This window comes from Caretta caretta, chromosome 14 (assembly GCF_965140235.1).
Source record: "Caretta caretta isolate rCarCar2 chromosome 14, rCarCar1.hap1, whole genome shotgun sequence".
Classification (NCBI taxonomy): Eukaryota; Metazoa; Chordata; order Testudines; family Cheloniidae; genus Caretta; species Caretta caretta.
This window is the reverse complement of record NC_134219.1, coordinates 8,349,730-8,376,606: the sequence shown is the minus strand read 5'-3', so window position 1 is coordinate 8,376,606 and position 26,877 is coordinate 8,349,730. Positions and strand designations below refer to the sequence as shown.

The 26,877-nt window shown below is 42.0% G+C and overlaps 1 protein-coding gene across 1 annotated transcript in view; it reads right to left on the bottom strand.

Annotated features, from left to right (window-relative positions):
- Positions 1-26,877, bottom strand: part of PITPNC1 (phosphatidylinositol transfer protein cytoplasmic 1) — a 196,526-nt gene that overhangs the window by 79,802 nt on the left and 89,847 nt on the right. The window contains exons 4-6 of the mRNA XM_075119212.1: positions 24,763-24,911; positions 16,070-16,158; positions 15,589-15,596 (exon numbers count right to left, since the gene is read on the bottom strand). Of these exons, the coding sequence (XP_074975313.1) occupies positions 15,589-15,596; positions 16,070-16,158; positions 24,763-24,911 (246 nt within the window). The remainder of the gene's footprint in view (positions 1-15,588; positions 15,597-16,069; positions 16,159-24,762; positions 24,912-26,877) is intronic.

The window sequence follows — 26,877 nt, the reverse complement described above, 5'->3', positions numbered from 1 at the left end:
ACTTAGGCTTGAATAGAGACTGGGAGTGGCTAAGTCATTATGCAAGGTAACCTATTTCCCCTTGTTTTTTCCTAACCCCCCCTCAAGACGTTCTTGTTAAACCCTGGATTTGTGCTGGAAATGGCCCACCTTGATTATCATACACATTGTAAGGAGAGTGGTCACTTTAGATAAGCTATTACCAGCAGGAGAGTGGGTTTGTGTGTGTGTGGGGGGTGTGTGTGTGAGAAAACCTGGATTTGTGCTGGAAATGGCCCAACTTGATTATCATACACATTGTAAGGAGAGCGATCACTTTAGATAAGTGATATTGCCAGCAGGAGAGTGGGGTGGGAGGAGATATTTTTTCATGCTTTGTGTGTATATAATAAGATCTTCTACAGTTTCCACAGTATGCATCCGATGAAGTGAGCTGTAGCTCACGAAAGCTTATGCTCAAATAAATTGGTTAGTCTCTAAGGTGCCACAAGTCCTCCTTTTCTTTTTGCGAATACAGACTAACACGGCTGTTACTCTGAAACCAGTCTACTGATTGTCATTTAAGTGTGGTATTTTCAAAATGCTCAGTGTTGGCCTAACTCTGCCCCCATCCAAGTCAATGGTGGTCTTCTTGATTTCAGTGGGAGCATAGGTAGGTCAATGCTGAACGCATTTGGAATTACCACCCTAAATTTCAGTGTTTTAAACTACTGCATTGAGGATCAAAGCACACGAGAAAGGAGAGTGACAACATTATAACGATTTGCACAATCTGGAACGAGTGCCATTTCATGTTGGCATCAGTACTGAGAAAAGATAGGGAGAACAGCACCACTTATTTTCTCCCTCTAGGTCGAACCCTGACTACATTTAATGTCTCTTCATCATGCCGTATTTTGCCACTAGCTATCCTGTTTGATTGCCTTCCTGAGAAGCAATAGGCTGGCATAGAAAGACTGGTATATTTCACTAAAGCTGTTTTAGCAAGTGTAGCAGGGTGGCGTGCCTCTTAGGGTATGGATACAGAGCATTTTGGACCCAGCGCGAGTGAGCCTCCCAGCCCGGGTCTGCAGACTTGGGCTGGAGGGGCTCATGCTAGCACTCTGAAAATGGCTGAGTAGACAGTGCTTTGAAGATGCGGCTTGGGCTGCAGCTTGGGCTCTGACGTTATACAATTATTTTTAGAGCACCAGCACGGCAGACCTGGGCTGGGAGGCTTTCTCCTGATCACTTCAACATGCCTTGTAGACATACCTATGAAGGCTGGAGGGCCTGGTGCTAAACCTGATTACTCAAGAGGCACACCTGAGCTGGATCAAGTGATTCCCCAAAGAGCAGCAGGAAGCTGCAGGAAAAGGGAAGAGGCTCAGGAGTGAGTGAGAAAGGCTGCAGTAGGGGTGCTGGAACAATTTACATAGTGGGGGTGCTGTTATTGCTACTTTGAGCCAGCACCACTGACCCTGAAACCCAGGGAGTCGCCCCAGCTAGGAAGGGCCGGGAGTAGCTGGCTAACACAGAGAAGCCCTCAGACACCCAGGGAGTTTGAGGCTGTGCCCAGTTTAAGGCTGGAGGGAAGATTTTTTGTGTTTAATTTTGAATTTTAAGTTAATACACCAGACCCCCAGCAGGCCTTGTTAAAGCCTCTTATTTGAGTTTATTGAGGAAGCCCTGAGGGGCCACATGCAGGGCTGCCCTTAGGCCTCAAGGGGGTGCCTGGAAGGAGGCCATTCGTTGATGCCTAGGGACCCCAGTCACCATGTCCCATACAGCAAAAGACGTGTGCACTTTCCTGAGGTGGGCAGCAGAGCCGGAGCACGATCACCACAAACGCCTGGGAATGAAGATGCTGATCATGGTTGGCCTCCTGGTGCCCCTTGTCTACTACCTGAAGTGCCACAAGTGGTCTGTACTAAAGAGCAGAAAAATCGTGCACCGGCCTCCCAAGTAAGCACTGGACCGGAGCCTGCCGCCCTGCGGGCCTTGGCCACCCAGCCGCTGCGCAGCCCCTCCCGGGACAGGAATGTATGTACAGCTGGACAGACAGATGGGTACAGCCCACTCCTCATGATGCATTACTCTTATTTAATGTCCTCTCCCTTGGACGCAGCTGCTCACCTGATAGGCCTGGGAAAGGACTCTGGGAAGGGGGGCGGCTGCTGTCTGCACATGCCCGTCGGGGGGGGGGGGGGGGGGCAGAAATAAACCTTCAATCTTAAGTGGGAAAATGTGGTGTGGTGTGTTGGCCTAGGCCCTGCCCGTGGGGCCCTCGCCTTCCCCTGGCCTTGTCACTCCCACCTGCTGCCCTGCCCCATGTCCTTCCCACCCCAGCTACCTGCCTGGTGGGGACCCCACCAGAGGGGAAGGCCTGTGCCCTGCAACCCCAGCTTCCTGGGGGGCCTGTGTGTAATGGTGGCATTTATTAAACCATTCTCCCCCCCCCCCCAAAACAAAACAAAACAAAAAAAACCTCACAACCTTTGCTCCCATAAGCCTCAATGAGCTAGGACATCCCTTCGATAAATAATGCGTTCGCGAAATACCAAGTCTTAAAAGAAAAGAAAATCCCCGTGGAATCCCAGCATTCTCCTGAAAAATTAGCTTCAGCAACTGCGTGTGTGGGATGAGAGCTTCAAGAACTATGTCTTTGTCACCTGTCAGCTTGTTTCCCCCGAAGAAACATGAAGGGAAGATTACAGACTGAGAATTTGAGTGCCATTTGCCTCATATGGTATAATGGGAAAGAAACTAGGAAGCCATAGGTCCTGCCCAGCCACCAGGTTCTAATCTAAATGCATGTGTAGCACTGGGGCTGTAACAACTCTGGCTGAAACGAAAAATGGTCATGGGAACTTAGAAAAGCCCCCAAAATACTAAAATCCACCTACAGTTACTGGATTGCAAATATACCCTAAAATCATTTAATTTATTGGCAGCTGCTGTTGTAGTAGCACTGGCCTTCAGCAACACTTAGGCAAGGTCCAAATTTTTGTACAAGTCACAGAATGTATTTTGTGACTCATCAGATGCTCTCTGAGTAATTGGCACAGAGCTCTGGCAGAACCAGGGAACTGTTTACGCAGCACTCAAAGGGCTTTCTTATTCATCACGCACAAAGAATTTTTTTCCCTTAAAGAACAAGAATTAGGCAAGAATTAAAATCAGACACAAAAGTGAGAGCTCGGAAATGTTTTTTCAGTGAATTACTCTTCAAGGCACCACTCCTTCCTGCCCTGCCTCCCTCGGGGATGTATTCCAGCACAAACCTGGCAGCTGATTGATACACAGGGCATGCACAGGAACGTATGGGGCAATTCCATTTCCAATTTTCCATTCCAACATCTCTAAGGTTTGCAAAGTGCCTCTCAGAGAAAAAACAAGTCGCAATTCCAGGCTATCATATTTTTAATTAATTTTTTCATTAAACCTTAAATTCTGCAGAACATCTCTAAATTTGCAGGATTCCCCTTGTCTTTTATGACCCTTAGTCCTAAGTTTCTTTTCTGTACAACTGTCTTGATAGCTGACTTATATATCATGGCTATCAAATCCACGGAAATTGCATTATAAACTCACTTTGAATATCTCAAGCATCCTGCAAACCCATGATATTTACAATCAGATGGGTAGGGAGAATGCAATGCACAAAAAGTTGAAATACATTAAGATTTTGCTTTCTGAGGCCACGGGGAGATTTCACAGCAGAAGAGAGTAAGTAGTGAAACAAATGCATCTATCTGTAAGAGTAATTACCAGCTTTAAAGGTGAGTATTCCCGGATTAAAGAAGGGGGAAGTGAAAGCAGTATATGGAAAATACATACCACAGTTGGATTTTCAATTCACTACAGACACTCTCTTGAAAATGAAAGGCTATTTTTAGCATGATGATTGATTAGTGTTGTCATAGCAATAAGAAACACTTACAGGAACAGGATAAAATGTAAGCAAGCCAAAACCACTGCCAAAGCCTTAAAGGGACAGAGTCAAACACATATGGCATTTTGCGTCAATCTATGGATAGGGCTGTAAAAATAATCCTTTCATAGCGATTACTGTACATCTGAGGTGGATGAAGGGATTACAGTGGTTTGCAATAAAACTGTTGGGCAGAAGGCTAGAGAACAGGGTTCCTTTGCCCTTTGTAACCTATTCAGGAAGCTGGGGAACAAAAGGGAACAGTATTTTAGCTAGTTTCATTACCCATTGCGGGACCTTCTGCAGAAAATCCAATGAGCTGCTGGAGGCTTCATCAGTGCACTGTACCTCTCTATACTCCTCATGAACATTAATCCTGAAGCCTTGGAAACTATTTTTGGATTGTCAGAGTTAATCCTGCTCTTTGCTAGAGTGGCTGAGGCATATTCCCTTAAATCTTAGCACAAAAGCTAAGGGGCAGCAGTCATTTCATGTCAATGCTCAGTCTGGCCATCTCTCACTTTTCAGGCTTTGTGCTTTCTTATATGGTCACATACATGTTTTCTTGGCAATGAAGTCAGATTCTGCAAGGAGCAAAGTGCCTTTGACTCCCATTGAAGAGCATATCCTAGGACTGGGCCTTATAGACAAGGTGTTTGGCTGAGTGAAGTGAGGTTGGCCAAGTGAAGCAATGTCTTACGCTCAACTTGATGACTTTTCTCTGTCTGTAATGCAATAACTTTCGAACCCCACAGCCAATCAATTCCAAATGTCAGGGAATGTTCTGGGCATCAGTGGACAGAACTCTTGATTTTGGTGAACATCAGAAAACCAGAAGGGGAAAATGGGGGCCTCTGGCATCTGGTTAGCAGACCCAGCAGCTTCAACCATCTCTGTAATTGTCTATAGATTCATAGATTCTAAAGCCAGCTTGTGATCATCTAGTCTGACCTCCTGTATAAACACGGGCCATAGAACGTTCCCAAAATAATTCCTAGGACAGATCTTTTAGAAAAACATTCAATTTTGATTGAAAACTGTCAATGATGGAGAATGCACCACAACCCTCATTGAATTGTTCCAATAGTTAATTACTCTCACAATTAAAAATTTACACTGATAGATCAAAGAACCAGTTGATGACAGCCATGAACACCTTCCACCTTCATCTCTGCTCTGTTAAGATGCTGCTACCTTGGACAACTTATCTCCCAGAGAGAAATAAATAAGAATGGTGGTAGGGGAGGGGAAATGGGGAGTTTAAGGAGCATTTCCTGCCAGCACCACTAAGGGCACTAGAGGGGGAAGGGCAGGGCGGAATCAAGGCCATAGATCCAATCCCCCTCTCTTGCACCAGGCAGTGGAGCTGGCCAGCCACCAAGGGAAGAGTGTGCTACATGGCCTGAACAGGTGTAGCAGCAAGCATGCTCCCCCTTGAGGCCTAGAAACACCGTGAGGCACAAAGCTGCACTACTTCCAATGCAAAGCTGTGACTAAAAGCCACACGACAGCCCTTCATGTGCAGCTGGGCTTCCTGGGGCAAACCTGAACCAAACCCAAATGGCCCATCTGAAGGTGTCTGTCTTCATGAACCCATTGCTCCTCTCAGCTGACTATGTCACTATGGGAACCAGGGGGTCTGAGAGAGCTGCACAGGGCCTCCATTCAGCTTCTGGGGGTTCTTGCAGAATTTGAATTTTTTTTTCCTGTCCCTCAGAGAGATAAAACCTATCCTCTGAAGGAATGATCAGATGGAAACTCTGCGCCTCCAGGTCACATTTTCAAGCTTTTCTTCACTGCCACGAGGGCTAGAAACTTTTTTTTTTAAATGGAAATGGAACCCACATGCTTTATACTGCAGCATTTGCTCTGAAGTCCAAAGAAAGGCAGAGAAGCAATGGGGAGGAGATATGAATACTTTGTATCTCTGCAGATGTGTAGAAGACCAGGCCGAGCAACTCAGCTAGAAGGGACCAGAACATCCAAAAGTAGGGAATGGCAGTTACTGGATGCTGTTTATGAAGGTTTTCATTGTAGGCTAGCCACTTGGCAGGTCACAGCCATTCATCCTCTGAAAGCTCAGCCAATCAGAGCACAGCAGGTAAGGAAAGTAATAAATATAGGAGTTGTAGACAGTCCTGTGGACTCAGTGGCTGATGCATGCAGATGTGTCTGCTGTGAGAGCTGCGTCCCAATACCTGTCCCATTTTGGATATAGGTAAGTGCTATTCTAGCTTTCCTTAGTAGAAAAGCTCTCCATTAGGATAATGTTTGGTCCACTGCTGTGTGTATCATGGATCTAGACAGAGAGCGGGGAGGCTACAGGACTTATATTTAGCCATTAATTAACGGCTTGAAATTGAGATTCTATCTCAGTTAAAGAGAGGACCGGGCAGAGCTCAGTCAGAGAGGGTTTGTACATTCAGACCTGATTTAACTGGGCTCACAAGGAAAAGCTAGTGCCTTCTAGAAGTCCAGGGAATGGACATTTTATATGCCGATCCCAATACATGTACCACTTCGGATACAGGCTACAGATTTCTGTTTCACAAGCAACTGAGGTCCAGTCAACTGTGGAGGCCCCAGATTGTTTGCTGACTCAGTTCTGAAGTGTTTGGAAAGGAACTGTCTTTGTTCATGAGCTCTGAAGAGTCAATACACATTGTTGAGACTGAGAAATTGGAGAATCTGTTTATATGTATGTAACAAGGCACTGAAGTGTATATGTTATGTTAAAATATATATGTAACAGCAGCAAAGGGGGAAATCTGTATGAAGAATACCAACAGATTTGCAGCCTAATAGCTTGTATTTATGGTATTCATAAGTATTCCAAATAATACTTGCAATGTACAGGATGATTTATAATGTTTTGTGTGTGCATTAAATGGTTATTTACTGAGAAACTGTATGGTACTGTCTCATACTGGGAACGATTAACACTTATTTACCAGGGTTTTGCATGCAATAGCTCTGAGGTTTAACTCTGCGTAATACTTTCAGAAAAGTCCTGAAAAGAGAGAAATCTGGCCTGTGCTTCAGAAGAGAGTTAAGCTGAGGTGCAGGAAGAAAGAGAACATAATAGAGCTGTACATAATATCCCCTCAGCATTTTCCTACCCCATTACAAAAGCTCAGAATCTGGTGTAGTCACATGACTCCAAAGGCTGAAGCCCTGACACAAGCCTATGCCCTAAACTAGCTTTGATTATAGAAGTAAATCAAGGGAAAGACCTGTTGGGTTACTTGTCCATCCCTGGCCAATGAAGGATTGTTCCCTATAGCATATATATTAGTGCTTTTATCAGGAGTTTCTTGTCTCTGTATGGGAAGAGCCCAAAAAAAGGATGATTTAGCCACAGGTTTGTAAATCTGTGCTGCAATGTAACTGATTTTTAAGAACAATGATGAAGAAAAACTGCACAAGGTTGTGCCCACAGTGCAGAACCCGCATTACATCACAAACCACCCAGGCTTTGCTCTTGTTGCCACTTCATTATAGTCCCTTGATCTTTGTGTGGTTAACTACATCATATGCTCTCCAGAGAGACGCATGCAGAGAGAGAGAGAGTGTTGTGAAGAGCTGAACTAGCCTGGGGTAATCACCTTCCACCTGCCTAAAAACTTCCGTAGCTTCATCTGGAAAATTTACTCTCCACTTCATTGTCTAAAACCCTGCTTCTTGTTTTCAGTGCAGAATGGCTGCACCCATTGGAGTGATTCCTGTAGAGGGAAGGCTTGATTCTGATCTCACTGACATGGGGATTTACACTGGGGTGACTTCATTGAAGCAACTCTTGATTTACGCAAGAGCAGAACCGGGCCCATTAGTCTGTAAGGTGCTCTGGGGTCTTACAGGATATAAAAGCACTGTCTAAATATAGTCTGTTCTTATTCATTTTCACAAGTTTAAGATAACGGTTCAGATCCTAAAGAGAGATGATGTCTTCCAAAGTGAGTGAAAAAGACAGTGTGCGGGAACGTGGAGGTGATATTTGGTCAGTCATGAGCCTAATTTTGCTCTCACTTACACCAGTGTCATTCTGGAGTAACTCCTCTGACTTCAACAGTTTCACTGTATTTACACCAATGTAAAGGAGACAAGAATTTGGCCCAGATATGTAGGTCTTTATGACTTCAATTTAGAGCTGCAGGATTGCTCACCACTTCACCCCAATACATGTTTGAAGTTGCATTAACTTTAATTAAGCTTAAAATGAATGAAAAGTTTATCCAGCTTCCTGCCAACCCTCACATTCTCTGAAACCACTTTTAATATGAGAGAGACTGAGATCTTTGGAAATGTTGTACTAATAATTTATGAACAGTAAAACTCATCTCAAGTGATCATCTCAAGGGAAAAGAAACAAAAAATAAGCTCGGTAGGAGAGGTTTCCTAACCACTGCCTATTCCTGCCCGACTTGGGTTTAAAATCTATTTTTCAAATAAAGATAGTTACAGCATCCCAGATAAAAATAGACTTTTTTTCCAATAAAGACAGTCAGTCCCCTTCCCCAGCCCACCCTGACATGTTCAGAACCAGCCTGGAGCTCGCTCCCTTGTGGCACAGGGTGAAATCCTGGCTGCATAGAAGTCAGTGGGAGTTTTGCCATCGATTTCAGTGGGGCCAGGATTTCACCCTGGTACAAGTGTCCCCTGCACAAGTTGCTGTTTCCCTCTTATCATTTCCATGTTGCTGGGGTGCTGTAACTGTGGCTTTCTTACCAACAAGCAAATTTCATGCAGAGGATTCCCACTCTCTATTGTCATAATACTTTCTGTATGCTTGTGCATCCAAAATCCTGAAACTGCTACTAATGCTAGAGACACAATCAGGGTGCAAACACCACCACAGCCATTATAGACACTGCATTAGAGTCAGAGAAACTCTACCTATCAACAAACTCAGTCACTTCACCCCAAACTCCCTGGGTTACAGCTATGTTTAATTCAGAGAGGAAAGCTCCCACTCATGGTAAAATTGAAGGGCTAAAATCCCCATGCATCACACTGCATTATTTTTACTCCAGTCTAGGTGGGCAGAAAATAGATTTCATTAAAAAGATTTAAAAAGCTACTGGATGTTGGAAGCTAATGAGTGTGGGACACAAATTCTCCTTGCATATGCAAACACAATTTCCATTGCATATTCCTACATTTTTGGTTGTTAAAAGGCAGATGTAGTATTAGACAAATATGTACCAGTTTTTCCTAGTCTCTTACATGATCCTTTTTACTTCTTAGCCTTTGGCTGGAACTCACTGATTTATATTCTGTGCACTCAACATTTTACACTCTGTACCAGGGGGTGCTGTATTATTGATGGTGTTTTATATTTTTGCTGGCTGTGGCTTTAAATGGGCTGTAATATGTAAGAAATCAACTATTTTATTGGTGTACTAAATTCTAAAAAGAGCAGAGAAGTTAGTGCACTCTGGGCCTGAGCCTCCACCATTGACGTCAATGAGATTGTTGTAAGCTTGGACACTAAAAGGACTAGGGTCATAAGGAGATTTTTAGTCTGTAAACAGCCAATAACAATCTGATTTTAAAATCCTTTTAAACCTCTAATTTTCACTGGTGTACAGTTTGTGCTCAGCAAAAACTAGTCTCTGTAAATTAAATGTATCTTGGCCCGTTAGCAAAATACTAATCAATTACAGATTTTTAAGCACAAGGGCAACACACTATTTGGCCCTTGATCCTGCACTGTGATCCATGCAGGTGGATTGATTAGTTTATATAGAGCACTATTTATTTCTATAGGCTTCGTATGGCTATAGCAGTCTGCCCATGCAGATCACACTGCAGGATTGGGGCATTAGGTTGTAAACGGAACAGGCCTTGTTATCTTTCTGAATATCTGTTAAGTGCCTAACACAATTTTAATACCAAATACAAATTATAATGGTGTAGCTTTTTAAAAAATATTATTGCCAAGATTTTATCTTAACAATATATAAAACTTAACCCAATTCATCCAAAAATGAAGCAAGAGGAAGTTTAACTTTGGAAAAAAATTTTGCTGTGCAAACACTGGGTGGCAGTTGCTGAGCCTGGTAGATCAAGAAACCACTTTCCTTAAAGCAGCTGGCTCTCCTCATTATGGGCCTCATGGAAGTAAACAGGAGTCTCTGACTCGATGACTGCAATGTTTTGCAAATGCAAACTCAGGTGGAAGTTGTACACATGACTTGATTTTCTTCTGCCTCTTACAGCAGCTAGATAGATGGAATTTTCAGAGTCTTTTTTCATAAATAGCCCCCATATTACTGTCTACCCGTAGGAAACTGTGCACAGCACAGGAGTGTGAACACACAGTAGTGCCATTCATTACCAACTGCTTACGGCACAAGCTGGTGTCAATCAGGATGACAAGTATGTGATTTTATAAGAAGTTATGATCATGATGACTGGAAAATGGATGGCTTGGTAATGTCATGAATGCTGTGACTTTCCTGCTATTTCTCAATCCTAGAAAAGCTATGTGTGCGTCCTTTGGTGCAATCTGCATTGGGATCAGTGCCAGGTTCTTCTTTCTTCCTGCAGTTAGGAGGACGATCCATATAACCTCCAGTCATCAAACAGCTCTCCGTGCTAGATCGCCCAAACTTGGAAGAGAGGGAAACTTCATGGCCAGCCCTGATGCATGTCTAAAAGTCCGAGAAGTCAAACAGAGAAAGGCAATGATGTGAAGAGTAGGGCACAACTAGGAGGATGAGACAAAGGAGAGAAAAAGATGAGGAGTAGAGTATGGAAGACAAGATAAGGAGCAGGAGAGTGGCAAAGATGAGAACAGTGCTGTAGGGAGGAGAGAGTAGCAGAGACATATGATTCTATGAAAAGAAGCAAGGAAACTACAAAGAGAAGTTCAGCACAAACAGCCAAGTTCAGTAGGAAAACGGCTGTTTACATCACAGGTGCAGACCCTAGGAGATGAAACAGTGAAGGAATAAGCTGCCTCTAACCACTCTGAACCTGACATTGATGACTCTATTCATTCATTGATTCAGGCTCTTCTTGTTCTCTGACATACTGGAACAGTAGCTTGCTGAGAAAAAAAGAGGGCCAGAAGTAAGCAGATGCAGCGTTGATAAAGAAAGCAGCAGTGTTTCCTAAATTGGAGAATATTTGATGTTGACTGAATCATAATAACCAAGTAGGAGAATAAAGGAATTCTCATAGGCATCCTTTTAGGGGAAGATTCAATAGAAGCTCTTAAAGATGGAAAACAGCTTTAGACGCATGTGAATTTGACATGATTCGAAGGCAGACAGGCTGATAAAGAGAAAAATGAGCAAACACAGCAACATTTTATAAAAATATAGGGAAATGTTGCTTGGCAGGAGAATTCTGACTTCCCCAAAGATTTTGGAATTGTTACTTGCTAACCTGGGTCTTGTACCTGTAACTCATGTACAACTACAAGTGCCATTCACTTCACAGTGAGTTTTAGTTGGACAAGCTCAGCTCTTTGATCATTAGGGGTCTAACTAGCCAAGCACAGCTGAATTTTCACCTAATAAATTCAGAGGCAGTCTTGCAGTTGCCAGTTGGGATAAGTATTTGAGAATTCTGAAATAAAGTGTTTGCTCATTAACTTGTATTAGGCCCCAGTACTGCAATTGATAGCTGCTGCTGCTTGCATGACTGATAGAGCCTATTAGCATGTTCATTAAAAGCATATCAATAGGATGCATCCAAAATTCAAGCAGTGGCATTCAGATAAGGGAAAAAACAAGAGATTCCCCTCCCCCCAAATTCTTTGAAATTTTATCTGAAACAAAAGTCTGCTCCCTTGCTTAACTCTACTGTCTGTTAATCAAAGTAATCACTGTAATTCTTGATAACTTATTTTATGGATAAATTAGCAGCTGATTAAGTGAAACACGTAACTGGTCTGTTCTCAAAACTAGTAGGTCAATAATGGGACATTTAACAACTATCACTCTGGTGCCCTGATACTTGTCAACTGAAGTATTATATTCTCCATGAATCACTTGCTATAGGAAAAATAGTGTCAATGTGATAGATCATCAATACAGGATTATTGTCTCCTGTTTTCTCTTCAAAAACTGTTTTTCATAAACACTTCTCTATTTAGATTCTATTCTCATTGAAGCCAGTGGCAGGTGGAGGGCAATTCTTTTCTGGTATCTGCAGGTTGATCAACTTATGTCTATTTAATGTCCCATATTATCTTAGCTTCCATACTTATAACTATGGTCAAAAATTTTATCAGTGGTCCAATTTGATCATGGTGTGGTCAAAAAGTGTTCCAGCTGGTTTTAAAATTGCAGACCCAGTATTTAAGTATTGTTTGTACTGTGAAAATTGACTGCAGAAGTATTTGAAATTAGCCTTAGTGTGTGATGGGACTGCACATGTGAACCAGCAAAAGGTCTGCTTGAATTCTGCTTACATTAGCTTTTTGTTAGGTTTTTTCCCCCTTCCCTCTATGTGGATATCTGCAAACGTTTTGAGATTGATTTTCAGTGTATTTTGAACATGAGACTGATTTGTTTGGACCAGGACTGAGTCAGACAGTATTGGTGACGAGGTTGTTTATTTGTTTATTTTGAAGCTTCTGTCTTGTTCTCCACAATCTCAGCTTTCACTTTGAACAGGTCACATGAGTATTTGTTCTGTGCTCCTTATTGGTTAACAGGTACAGTATCCCTGCTCTAGAAGCCATCTTCACTTGGTTTCTGAGAGAGAGGGACAGAGAGAGAGAGAGATTGCTTTTCCATTAATTCTCTTTGATCCAGCTGGACAGATCCAGAAAAGAAAAATCTCCTCAGGATCTTTTACTCTGGCAGACAAAGGCCTATTAATCTTACAGAATTACCCCCATAGCTTGGGACAGTTTTTAGTATTTAATATTTTGCCTTATAAAATTTTCAAGCTTGAGTGTTGTGGGTGCTCAGTCACTTTTCATCTAGGTGTGTAAAAATGACTTTAGTACCTCTTGACACCTAATTATGAAGATTTTGGCAAATACCTTTAAGTGGACCATCTATATTGGACACAATAATGTAGGCGATGGGTAACTATTGTTCAACATAACCTCATAATACTTTCTGTGTTTTCCATTTCTGTATTATGCACCCAAGCTTCTACAGGGGGCTTTCATCACTTTTCTTGGAAGACATTTTGTAATAGTTCCATTAAGAAGTTTTGTTGATATGTGCCTGAAATGTTCTTTGCTTAATTTTGTCTCAATATTCCTAGCTGTGTCTCCTGGCATCACCCACAAGAATTACTCCCACCTCCCAACAGACAGTTGTATCCACTCATAGTTATTATTTAACCAAATTTTACATTTTTACAATCCCTTTTAATCTTTCTTCATAAGTCAATCTCTCCAGCACCTTGATCACTTTTTATTGCTCTTCTTTGAAGTCTCCAATTGGTGAGTATCTCTCGTATGGAAGTTTACAGAACTGAAATCCACGTCCTATCTGTGGTTCTTACCAGAGTTGTGCAAAGAGGGATGGACAATAACGTCTCTGATTCAGATTTGCTGTCTGACTAATAATAATACCTAGCTTTTATATACTGTGTTACTTTTTTGGGGGTGCCTTATAGTATTGCATTTCAAATTAATATATATTTTGCCGTCTGCTATCACTCCCTAGGCTCTTTCAACATTCCCAACTGTTTCCCACCCATTAGTATCTTTGCTTTGGGTTTTCTTTCCCCAGATGTAGTCACTCGTGTGTAAACAGGTCTTGGTGATTTACTGCAGTTGTTTTGTCCAGTTGGCTCCATAACATCTTCTTTAGTCAATTGCTATTAGGAACATGGTTTAGATTTTTGTGTGGAAAAGGAATTCTCTTTCTCTATAAGAAAGACTGATCCAAAAGTTCACATTTAACTTAGCAATTACATGCACATCCCCATTAGCTCTTCTCTTGGTAGTTTTCTCCACTATTAAAATTATCTACTTTTAACAGGTAAACAGTTAATGAAAAGTTTTCAGAGTGTAAAACAGAGCATAGGTAATGGATGCCAATGCCACATTTCATGATGTATGTCAACTTCCTTACACAATTTAGGGAAAAGTTCTGCTCCCAAATCCGCAGTGCGAGGAGATGATCCTCAGCTGGCATAAATTGTCATAAGCCCATTTAAGTTACTGGACCTGTGACAATACACAGCAATGAATGATCTGCCCTCAGATCACTATTGTTGATTCTGCACTCGTTCCAAGTGTGGACTACCACTTACGCCCATAGGAATATCATGCATGACACAAATGCAGAACATACATAAAAAATCTGCCAGGCAATCTGGTGAGTAGAGTTTGGCACTTAAGTTTTAACTAACACTTTCCTCTGTCTACTCTACCTACCTCCTGCATGTTCTTAGCTCTGCACCTCCTCCCAACTGTCCCTAGATTTCTTCTCTTCCACTTTCATCACATTAATCTCTTGCTCATTTGAAAAATGTTGCATAAGCATTTTAAATGCTGTACTATCAATATAGAAGGAATGGTGTACAAGGGCATGCTTGCTCTGTAGTGCCTGCTGATGGTTAGTATGGTGGCTCTGCTGAGGCCTGCCTCAGTTTCCCCTTAACTCCTTAAAGAGTCCACACAGGCCAGATATTCAAAATATTCCCCCTTCTGGGGTCCAATTTATTAAGTCCTATACACAATCTTTCAAAATAGGTTCAGACCTACAGTCTTCACCGCAGTTTCAGCTGGACCCTGCCACTCTTCCCAGAGGGTCCATCCTCTCTTTTAAAGTTCCTTTCTTTTGCCCCAGTCCCAAGCTGGGCACAACCCCTATTCCCTGAAGGTCTGTCTTCCCACCCTCCAGTGCCTCTTGCTTGGAGTTTGGCCGTCTCCACAGGCCTCCTCACTGACTGAGGGGCCTGGAGGAGCCATCCTACTCCCTGCACTGTCTGCAGGCATCTTCTTACAACCTACAGCTGTTTCCCCCTTTATAAGGCCCAGGTACTTTCCCTTAAGCCCTGTTGGGCACCAGGTAGTTCATCCAGGTGCATTGGACCTCACTCCCTCTTAAAGGGGCCAGTCACCCTGTGACAGATGGGTTATACTTGATCTTTGCTTTGAGGGTCAATCTAACTTAGGGTAGGACCTTCTCAGTTACAGGACTCTATGTCTGGAATGTCATCCTTGAGGACATCCACCCATGTTTCTCTCTCCAAGGCTCAACTAAAGGTTTTTCTATGCAGGCTAGTACCTCTGTAACCATTTGGTCTCTCTTTATGTGCCTATTCTTTTGCCCAGCTCCGTTTGAGGGAATGGTTGGTTTTTCTGGGCATTGGGCCCAGTTTTTGTTTCATTTTGACTACAGATGGTACAGTTTCCCAGATCCTATACCCAGAGACAAGCACTTTATAAGTGTTAAAAAATAAAATAAAATCTGTCTCTTGTCTCCAAGTAAGAACCAGGACTTTAAAAACCCTTCTTTTATAGAAACTTCTTTTCTGTGATAGCTACAGTCATTACCAAGTTATCAAAATAAGTTAAATAATTTATAAGAGCTCCATAAAACACTTTAAATTAGCTTCAATGTGCTTGAACAATTACATAAAATAAAGTTCCAGTATCAAACCTGCTCAGCATTAGCGTGGCAGTAAAGGAGCCAGCTTTGGCTTCTACCTCTGGATTTTACAAAGTGATCTTATTTTCAGAATTAAAGAAATAAAGAGTATGGAAAACTTACTGTGTATTCTGGTCCCAGTTTGTCCATTGGTAAGAGAAGGTAAGAGAGGAAAAAAAAAAGCAGAATAAAATAATGCAAATTATTTTCACTAAATGCAAAGGTATATTAATAATCAAAATCATTGGGTTGAATAAAGTACTGACTTACACTTCACAGTGCAATCCCACTGGAGTCTATGGGACAGCATGGGATACAAGTCAGCATGATATTTAATATACAGTATCTAAAGATCTAATGCAGAAATTTAAAAGGGGAGAAGGTAGCATAGGATGTTTCAGTTTTTACCCATCTATAGTTTCTGCATATTACCCATATTTTTTGGCAATAGCAACTGATGAGAAATAAAAACACCCGGTGGTTAAATAGGAATTGTTCAAATATTTTAACGTCTGCTTCTAGATATGTGGCATGCAGCCTTTAAGGACAGGCAAGACTATCCACAATAAACTTCCAATGTTTTCAGTTTGCTTTGAGTACTTACCTGTGATTGTATATGGGTAATAATTCCAAGCCTTCTCTGTAATGTAAAATATTTTGGGAACAACTGCTCTGGCCCAGCTAGGTAGCTTGCTGCAAAGAAAGGAAATCGCTCATTAGAATATTGATTGACTTGCAAGAATTGTAAGATACTTTCTAATCCTGCTCACAGTTTGACATGTACTAAGCAGGAGCTACTAACACTAAGTCCTCACACAGTAACGTCTGTAAGTTATGTGTCCCTTTAACCCTGCATTGAAATCTCACTTCAGCCAGCTCCTGACCACTGGCCATTGCACTGCCACACATTTATTCATTCTTTTGGGGAAAATAACTTCCCTTTACGCTTCTCTAGCTAAGGAGAAGATTCAAAGTATGGGTCTGTGAATTCACAGCCTTGGTCATGTGAGGAATCAGCACAGGTCATAAGATCCAGTGCTTCAGAGGAGCAGCCGTGTTAGTCTGTGTCTTCAAAAAGAAAAGGAGGACTTGGGGCACCTTAGAGACTAACCAATTTATTGGAGCATAAGCTTTCGTGAGCTGCTCACGAAAGCTTATGCTCCGATACATTTGTTTTCTTTTTGAAGATCCAGTGTGTACTTTACACTATAGTGTTCTTAGCATAAGAAGACAGCCTTTATCAAGGGTAGTGAGCAAGTATAGTAAACTGGCCTAGTCATTCTGATTCTGTTACTTCTGCCTAAGGAGTTTCTTCTTCCATATTCTCTATTGATGCATAAACTCTTGTATTCCATTAACCCCAAATCCTGATTACGAGACAGGATTTTCTGTGTGCTAATAATACTATGTAGCAATTATAAAGAGTTTTATATTCAAATTAACTATCCCTCACTAACACCCTTGTGAAGTTGGTGGGTATGTATTATTATGTCCATTTTGCAAATGGGGAAACTGATCCAAAATGATAAAGAGCCGGAGTTAGAACCGAGGACCTTTGAGTTCTAGCCCAGAGTCTGCCAGGCAATTTACCAATACACTGGCTACAATCCTAGTAGACTAAGAAAACCCTTAGATAACGAGAGAGAGAGAGGGGACATGATTTTTTTGTGGTCAAGAAAAAACCCCTGTAACCATGCGAAAATACCTCTGACACAGTGACAACCCAGTTGGAGTGATGACTTCTATGGGGCTATACCAGGCAAAAACCAGTGCAGCATTCAGTTGTTATCTGTATTATGGCAATGCTTAAGAGCTCACTAGGTGCTGTACAAACACAGAACAAAAAGACAGTCCCTGCCCCAAAAAGCTTACAATTGCTTTTGAATACTCACATGGAAAGATAACAACCATGATTAGGCACTATTCCTGGCAGGCTGAGGTCAATTTTTGGACTAGCGACTCCAATTCGTGAAGCTCAGAGAACCCCGAGTTATTGTGGAGTTGACAAACCTTGGTTTTAAAGGGAAGCACAGTTTATATACATTTGCTGCTCAAGTGTTGCCTTGTGACATCAGCTTTAGCCACCAGAACTGGTGGTGAAAATGATGGGGCACTGGCCACAAGGAGAGAGGCAGAAGTTTGGAGGTGACAAACAGAAATACTCTTCAGGGCTCCATTTAAAATAGTCTTGATCAGACCAGGGGCATTGGAGTCTGAACTGAACCACAGCAAGTAGCTTCTGAACTCAATTATCCAAACATAAGGGGGAAATCAATTAAGTTCAACTGTTTGTGAGTTGGATAATTGAGGGAATTTTCAATACCACCAATGTGTGTCAGGGATAACAGAGGGTTTTGGATAATTAAAGATTGTTCGATCATGATTTTGCTTGACATAAATCTTTGCATTTGTGTGGAAGCCAAAATACAGAAGTTACCACATCTAAACCCACGAGGTTTAATGTAAACCAGAAGTTAAGTGCATTGACTTTTTCGCCTTCACAATGACATTGTCTGAAGGTTTGTTTTTTGCTTACCCACGCTTTTCTTGTGAACAAAGCCCTAAGCGGTGGTTCTTGGAGAACAAATTACATAACAAAATTCATTCTGCACATGGGTGGGAAAAATTAGACGGAACACTGGATGCTATCAGTCTCTCCCAGAAACAGGAAGAAATCTGTTTGTTTGAACTTGATTGCCAGATCTCTGGACAGCGTCTGGAACCCCAGCAGGAATATCAGGGAGGAAGGAACTCCAGGGAGAGGTCCTTTGGTTGGGTTTTATAACTTTCTCACAAAATCTTCACTGTATTTGTTTAGACTTTGCCACTAGGCCACGGAGGAGAGTCTGAGCTCTCCAGAGAATGAAAGTAAGGGAAGGTCTGTATTTTTTTTTTTTTTAAGGAGCTCTACAGCTACAGTCTTGAGTGAACCTTAATCTGATGCAGTTAGGGTATTTATGTATCAGAATGAGTTGTTTAAAAGTGTCCAGTCATGGCTTGAAACCTACATTCCTTGCTCATGCAAAGCACCCATTGCCCCCAGTAGGAGAAAGGACTACAAGAACACGACCTTTAACTGGTTTTCTGCCTCATTTTGACCATCACAGAAGTATCTTATAAACAAATCCTGAACCAAGTGCCACTTCATCTCCATTTCATTTCAGAAGTGGTGGTGCGAGTCCAGGGACATCTCTCTGAAATCCACTTGGAAGAAAACATGGGCCTTGTTGTTGGCTCAGAGAACTGGGTTATGGGATTCTAAATGTAAGTGTACTTTCCATTTGTTCTGATCTCTGGAATACATCAGTATGGTAAAAGCTACTTCCTTTGCCAAAGGCTTGGCCTTCTCCACAGTTTGCTTTATACAATGGAAAACTAAGTGTGACACATTATCACTGCTATTACGAATGCCTCATTTGATTGCTGACTCAACTCCCACTGAAGTCAATGGCAAAATGTCCACTGATTTCAATGGGAAGTTGAATTGGGTGCTTTGGATTTGGCTGCCTCGAGTGCAGCTATAACTTATCCTGCTTAGATTTTAATTTTAGTTCTTCAGCAGAAAACCAGGGCTCTTTTTTCCTGAAACTTCTACAACCAGTTAATTTGTTCTTTGAAAAATTAGCTGCTACATCAAATGCTAAATTTGATACTTGACAGTTATAGAATCATAGAACTGGATGGGACATTGAGAGGTCATCTGGTCCAGTCCCCTGCACTCATGACAGGACTAAGTATTATCTAGACCATTCCTGACAGGTGTTTGTCTAACCTGCTCTTAAAAATCTCCAGTGGTGGAGATTCCACAACCTCCCTAAGCAATTTATTCCAGTGCTTAACCACCCTGACAGTTAGGAAGTTTTTCCTAGTGTCCAGCCTAAACCTCCCTTGCTGCAATTTGAGCCCATTGCTTCTTGTCCTATCCTCAGAGGTTAAGGAGAACAATTTTTTCCCCTCCTCCTTGTAACAACCTTTTGCGTACTTATCAGGGAACTAATTTTGCAGAAGGTCTCCCTTTACTTTCCATAAAAATTCTGCTCAAATAAGTTGGACTCATTTTAGGTAACAGAGATAAAAGAACACTATATGTTTCTATAGCATTCTTTTGTATCTTCAATTCGATCAGCCTAAGCTCTATATTTTGACCTTTTATTTCTTGTATTTCCCAAACGTCTGGCATTTTGCAATTATTTGATTATGATCACTTGTACCTTTAAAATCCTCTTTAGTCGGATTGATTAGTCTTGATCTGAAGTTGTGAGATTTTAATAAATACACTGTACTTGTAGTGGGGTCAGCACCCCATGCACCTCCTCATGGCCAGAGGTGCCTCTGCAGTGCCCTGCTAACAGTTTCTCCCTCACAGGGCTTCTTAAATAAATCCACACTGGCTTTTCTTGTCTATTCACCACCCTTTCTCAGGGCTCTGAGTTTATTCACATAAATAAAACTCAAGGTCCCAAAACACAGGCCATTGGTTTTAACCTCTTGTCAGGTCACTGCCAGGCTTTTTCTGCCTGTAGTCTCAGTAGGGAAACTCCATGCCCCAAATCTTTCTGCTGGAACCTGCTCCCTGTCAGCAGTCTCCAATTCACCCTGCTCCCAGACCTTCCTGGTTGGGACCGTTCCTGCTTTGGCAGGCCTGTACCCAGGGCCTACCTGGCTAGAGCCTCAGGCTTCCAGTTCTGGCTTCCAAACCCCGCGATATCGGGGTCTTCCCTGGAGAACATTCCTGAAGTTTCCTGCATTTCCCCCTTCCCTGCTGCCCTTTATAGGGAATTACCTGATCCAACCCAGGCATGCCTCTTTAGTAATCAGAATTGGCTAGCCCCAAGCCCTCCAGCCCATAAGGGGCAAGCTGCCTTGTTCCACTGCTGTTTATAGTTGTAGTTCTATTTAAATTCAATACGTTTGACTTAAAACACTTATGTTACGGCCCTAGCTGAGCTCCCCTTTGTGGACGCTCACCAGGCTGCTCTTCTGGACCCAAACCTTTGGCTCTCATGAGTTTAAGGGTTATTGAGTCTGACCAGTGTTCAGACACTCCCCTATGTCTGGCTTTTCAGGCACACTCCTGGGGTACAGACTCCAATGCTGGTACCCACTCCTGAGTCATGGGGCCCCATAGCCCTGCTGACTTGCACCCCAAGACCACTGCGGACTTTCCCAGTCTCTGCAGTAGCTCTTGCATATCCCCTCCAGAGCTCCACCCTTGTCAGGACTCTGAATTACTGCTCCACCTTTCAGGGAGTTGGTGACACAGACTTTGCCAAGGCACTTTACATCACATACAAGTTAATCACAGACTGAGCATAAGAGATATACAGATCAATAGAAAACCAACAAACAAACACCCCTCCGCAGTTCTTGTCCCCTCCTAAGGGCCCTTTGGCTCTTCATCAGTGTCTTCCAGGGAGGTGGGGATTCTTCTGCATCCCCTCCTGCCCCCTCCTTTTGTCAGCCAATGGATGGCTGGCGAGAGAGAGCAGAATTTGTTCTTTTATAAAATTCTAGTTCCCTCTATCAGGTGATCCCCCGAGTGGCTTCAAGTTCCTTGTCAGGCGATTGGTTGCTTGGTTACAGCCTACTTGAAGTCCAGACTGGGTAAGACTGGTTCCTGTGGACTGCAGTACGTGCATTGTTTGAGGGTGCTTCCATTTGAATGGAAGACCATCCGGATAGACGACCCTTTTTTGCTCTCCATTGTTAGCCCTCTGCTAGATACAAGGATTTTCCCTGATACCACCTGGATGCTTCAGCTGAAAATGGAGGCTGAAGTTGCCAAAGTGAAGACTCAGCAGCACAGTTTAACAATCAAAATGGAGTTCACAAACCAGAATGAAGTTTGCAGATTGACAGACATGTACTAATGCATCAGAACGCAGCATTAGCAGAACTCAGTGAAGGCTTCTGTTGCCCTAAAATGTATTACTGCCTCTCCTGTTGCGGATAACTTACAACACAGCTATCTAATGAGTTAAACAGGAATGATGGCTGTGTAAAACATTCTCAGAGAAACCAGGTGAAACTAGACTAGTTTCCAGCGTTGCAACGAATTTGAGTCTTAGACTAGTTCCATTGCAAAATCACCATAGTTCTCGAATATTTAGAGAAAACCTGCATCTACTTTAGAACACTCAGATCTATTTTAAGCTGAAACCACCCAAAAATCACAGTTGTGCTTGGTAACTTGTGCTCAGAAGTACTATGAAAACAGGTGAAAGTCATCAGTTTTTACTGAGTTCGGAACCCAAAAACTTAAAAGCAAAACTTGGAAGGTACAATGAAACCCCAGAAATGATGCAAAGTGCTGAGTATGTGTTGATTTAGTTGTCAAAGAATACAAGAAAGCTCCAGCTAGAAAACAATGGGTCACATTTAGCAGATTTACACCTTTTGCAATCCCATTGATCTGATGACAACACTGCATCTAGAATGGTAAACTAAACCAGATGTGGTGGGTGGCTAGGAATGAGCAGCTCAAACATTTAGAATGCCAACAGAGGGTGAAATCCTTGCCCCCTTAAATTTAATGGGCATTTTTCTGTTGTCTTCAATGCAGCCATGATTTCACCCTAAAAGTGACGTCCAGGAGATATATTAAGGGCTGGAAGGGAGGGACTGGGCTTGTCAGTAGAAGGAGAGGGAGCAGTGAGTGGGTTCAACGGTTAGGAAAGGGTTTAAGACTCGTTGAATCTGCTCACATTTTCCTATGTACTAACCATCTTGGACACTGATCCATATATTTTAGAAGTTTTTTGGCCTATAAACAAAACAGTGTTCTGACAATGTCACAAATTACTGAATGCTGAATTACTGAACAGACAACTACCGGGAAAAGAAAAAAGATCCTTTTATTGCTAACGTACGTAAACTGTTTTTCACCCAAAGCCTCTAATCTAGATTAATGTCAGGTACTTGATAAAAAGCCAGGCCAAGTCAATGTGACTTTGGAATCGTTTACGCTTGAAGATATAGGGTAAAATCCTGACCCCATTAAAGTCAATGGCACGTTTGCCATCGTTCTATCCCAGAGAGCCAGGATTTCACCCATAAAATCTAAGAAATTATATTTCTGAGCAATATATGAATTTGCTCTAGTCCTATATCTGTGACTCACAGAATTGATGATTTGCCCACAGAGCACCATCTTTTATGAATGTAACTCATATACTGGTATTTATGGCAAGGCTTTTCCCCCCCCATTATAATGGAAACTACAAACTAAAGTATTTATGGACAGCAGAAGTAGAATAGTCACACCAACAGATCTGCACTGGCCATCAGGCAGCATTCTATTAAGACACTGACACTCTCTCCAGGGCACTTTCCCTTAGTCAAGAAAGATATTGGAATCGTTTTGTTGCAATGGATCAGATATGGTACTTTTTTGACAGAAAAAGATATCTCAAAGAGAATGATCTTTCACCTCCCACAAAAATATGGATCTCATGGGGGACAAGTGAAGGAGACAGAATGGACAGCTACCCTGAAATCTCTAGAGTCTGCATGAAGGTGCAGTGATCTGTCCTCGCTGTTTCTCCTTCCCAGATGGAAGTAAACATCTCACATTCTTTCTCTGAATGGAATGGAGATAAAACTAACCACAAAGGCATATGAATGTATTAGATATGAATCCTCAGGACAGTTTCTGAAAACACGTTATGTCTGTGCACAGCCTTTTGAACACACGTACATGCCAAGCACATTTGTACTAGCACTGATCTCCTAGTCAGTGACAGATATTAAGCTTCTCAGTGGTGAATAAGGCCCTCAGCAGACTTTCTGCACAAGAACAATTATTTGTAGGTGTGGAATATTGCTGGTAATTCTCTTGTTAGGCTGGGGAAAGGTCGGATCTGTCAGGTCATTACACATGCAATGGTGTAATTGCCACAATATTGCTATATCTGCTTCTAAGGATCACAGTGCAGAAAAGCTTAATAAAGAAAATGGGCCTAAGGGAACAGAGAAGAATTAGAAAAGCAGCAACATTCAGTTAGATCGGTAGTAATAAAAAACTGCAGCAGATTAAGGAATATATTTCATACAACAGAAATATATATATAGGTTTTCAAATTAATACTGGGCTTTAAGTCAGTGTGGAAGAACTGACCCCTAACACTTTAATTTCAGCTGCAGAAAAGACACATATTCTGCTTTAGGAAATGACGGGGCTGTTGGGAAACAAAAGCAGTTTTTCTCATCATGTCTTTAAGCCTGTCACTTTGCTGCAGAAGGTCACTGATGTACAATTCTAGTGGTCATTCATAATGTCAGCTCACTTTGCTGAGACAAATCTTTTGTTACCAAAATGGGTCACTGGCCTTGTGCAGTTCTTACAAAGTAGTGCTCAATCTTGCTACATCAGCACCCCAAGGGCTCACTGCTACCCTAAGCAATTCTCCGCTAAGTGTGGGACCAGAGTGACTTTCTGCATGCTACTGATGTTAAACAGAGGAGACATGATTAACCTCTGTGCCATTTCAGACAGGATTAATTTTAATGCACCTATTTGATTTTAACTGAAGATGCTGATTTGGGATTTTAGAAAAAAAATAAATCTACCTTTGATCTAGATTTTGAAAATAAAATAACTTTGCTTTAAAGAAGAACTTCAGTGTGTTAAATTTTTTGCACTTCTATAGCACTTGCCATCAGAGGCTCTCACAGCACATTACAAACATTAATGAATTAATCTTCAAACACCTCTGTGCAGGAGAGAAGAACCATCATTTCCATTTTGCTGTTGGGGATGAAATGGAAGCACACAGCGATTAAGGGCATACACAACCTTAATTAAAGTCCATGGGAGTTACTGGTGCTCCGCCCCTTGGAAAAATCAGACTCTCCTGGACTGTCACAAGATCACACAGCAAGCATGGGATAGAGTGAGGAACAGAACCCAGATCTAGTGACTCCCAGTCCATCCGGCACACTACTTTTCTTTTAAACAGATCCCCTTTTTGTTTTATGTATTTTGAAAAATGGGGAAGTGTGAAAGAAAATAGAGAAATGTGCTGATTTTCAACACAATCCTGCCTTCAGGCCACAATTCTTTGCCGTGGAAAATGTGCTCTAAAATAAAAAAGGTCTCTATTTCAAGTGACAGCGCTCTTCCACTGTCCCTTTCCTTGAAGTTGCCAGTAACTGGCCTGTAGTCAATAGAACACATTACATTTGAAACACAAAGGGTATTTCCTGAGAGAGATGTTACACCCTACAAATCTTCAACACTGTGCATGACTGGAGGTTACAGCGGCATGCTGTTCAGGGAAACAGCTGCTTAGTACTTGCCTGTTGAGATAGACCCGTTTTTCTGTTAGCTGACCATTGCCATGATTTGGATCTTCATAGGGTTCATTCTGCACAACTTCCACACCCTCCCCTCGGTCACTCTGCTCATGGCTATGCTTACTGATCATGTACAGCTGTCCAATTCTGTACTGCAAAACAAAAACAGGAGCAAATGTATTAGCCATATACAATGCATGAGTATCCACAAGCCAAATGTCAAAGGGTTATGCAGAAAAATTTGCAATTTAAAGGTAGTGAGGGGAGGGGGAATCACTGCATTGAGAACTGCCAGAATGATCATAATAAACACTACTACTAATAAATAAATTACTAAATAATAGTGGTACATCAATAGTGTCTTCTACCCAGGGAACCTCAAAGTACTTTACCAAGATCAGTCGCGTGGTACATGATCATTGTTACATAGGTAAATTACATTATGGGAACCTTAAAAACTTAAAAACCATCGGTGGGGGTGATATGGATCAGAATAAAAGCCTCAGTGTTCTGGAAAGACGGAAATTTCTGGATTGGCAAGGAGTCATGAAGAAGTTGGTGAAGGAGACTTCTTTGAAAGCCCTTGGCATACCTCTTTAAGGATTTGTAGCTATAGAGCTAGGTCCTCAGCTGGTGTAAATCAAGGTAGCTCCACTTAAGTTAAATGAGTTATGCCAATTCACAGCAGCAGGCCCCTAAATTACTACTTGCGTCCAAACCATCAGGGCACCTCACTGTCATAAGGGGACTGATTTTCTTCTTCTAAACCAGATACCAAAAGGCAAGCAGTATCCCAAAGAGACTCCCAAGTTTTTTGCTTATACATGGAGAGATATGCAAGGCACCCCTTTTAAACAGGACTAGACAACTGTGACTGTAGAGGAGCCAGGAATGGCAGCCTGGTAAAAAATTATACGGTCACATACATGTACCCAGCAGGAAATAATGACCTAGCCACGATCAGCTGTGACCATAAGACATCCAACAGCTTCATGATGGTCTGTGTGAAGCAAGCTGGTGGTTTCTGCCCCATTTCTAGTGGATACATGGCCACATCACAATACCGCCACCACAGCTGACACCCTTATTAGACTCCTCAGAAAAGCCAAGAACTAAATGGGTCCTGATGACTGGCCTCCACTTCTTCTGCTAGAGGTTCTTGAAGGTCAGTCGTCAGGCACTCTGGACAGTCAGTTTGGGGAAGGCTGCACTGCCTCCCTGCCCCTGGTCTATGACTGCATCAAGGGCTTTATTATTCACGTTTGTCAATCCAGCACTTTCTACCAGCACCAGAAATTCACTAAAGTAGGTTAAGAACTCATTGATTTTCTTGAATTAAAAGGTATTTTTTTCTATTAACCTCTAAACGGTATTTTCTGTGCAAGTTTCATGATTCTGCTCTGAGTTTTAAAAGAATGTCTTGCATAACTGACAGATTCATTCTTATTTCACTGAGTTCTATAATTTTCTTTTATTTAGTTTCCCTCATTTTTTTCTGTCTCTGTATTTGTACATTTTGGAGCATAAGAGAATAGTTAAGAACCAACAGCTCCCTCTTGACTTTATTGTTTAATGGATTTTTTTTTTTAACTTGAAAAGGTCTTTTTCTAGGGTAGCTGTGATGGGAGGACTAATCCCCAATAAGAAACACATCAGACATCTGACAAAGAATTCCAGTGTATTTTGAAAGACAGATTTATAAATGATCTTTGTGCCAGGTTGTTTATACATGAACTGAGGTGCTTTCATTACTAACAGTTAAGTGCTACATTACGTGTCTCATATACTCAAGTGCTAAATAGCAGGGCTGATGTTTAGTACTTGTGTACAAACTATTCTATTATTATTTCAAACAGTGCCTACCACGGTCCACCGAGATATCAGTTTCTGAGACACTATGCACAATAGAAATTACATTACTGTGCAGTATTGGAGGTATTAACTCTGTTCCCCTGACTACTTTCTGTCATGGAGAACTGCAAATTAAAGATCTGATCCTGCTCCTATGGGAATTAGCGGGACTTCAGCCTTTTATTTCAACAGGGGCAGAACTGGGTCCTGAGAACAATTTCAAACAGCAGCCAAGAGAGAGGAGGAAGGAAGATGCTAACACTGCAG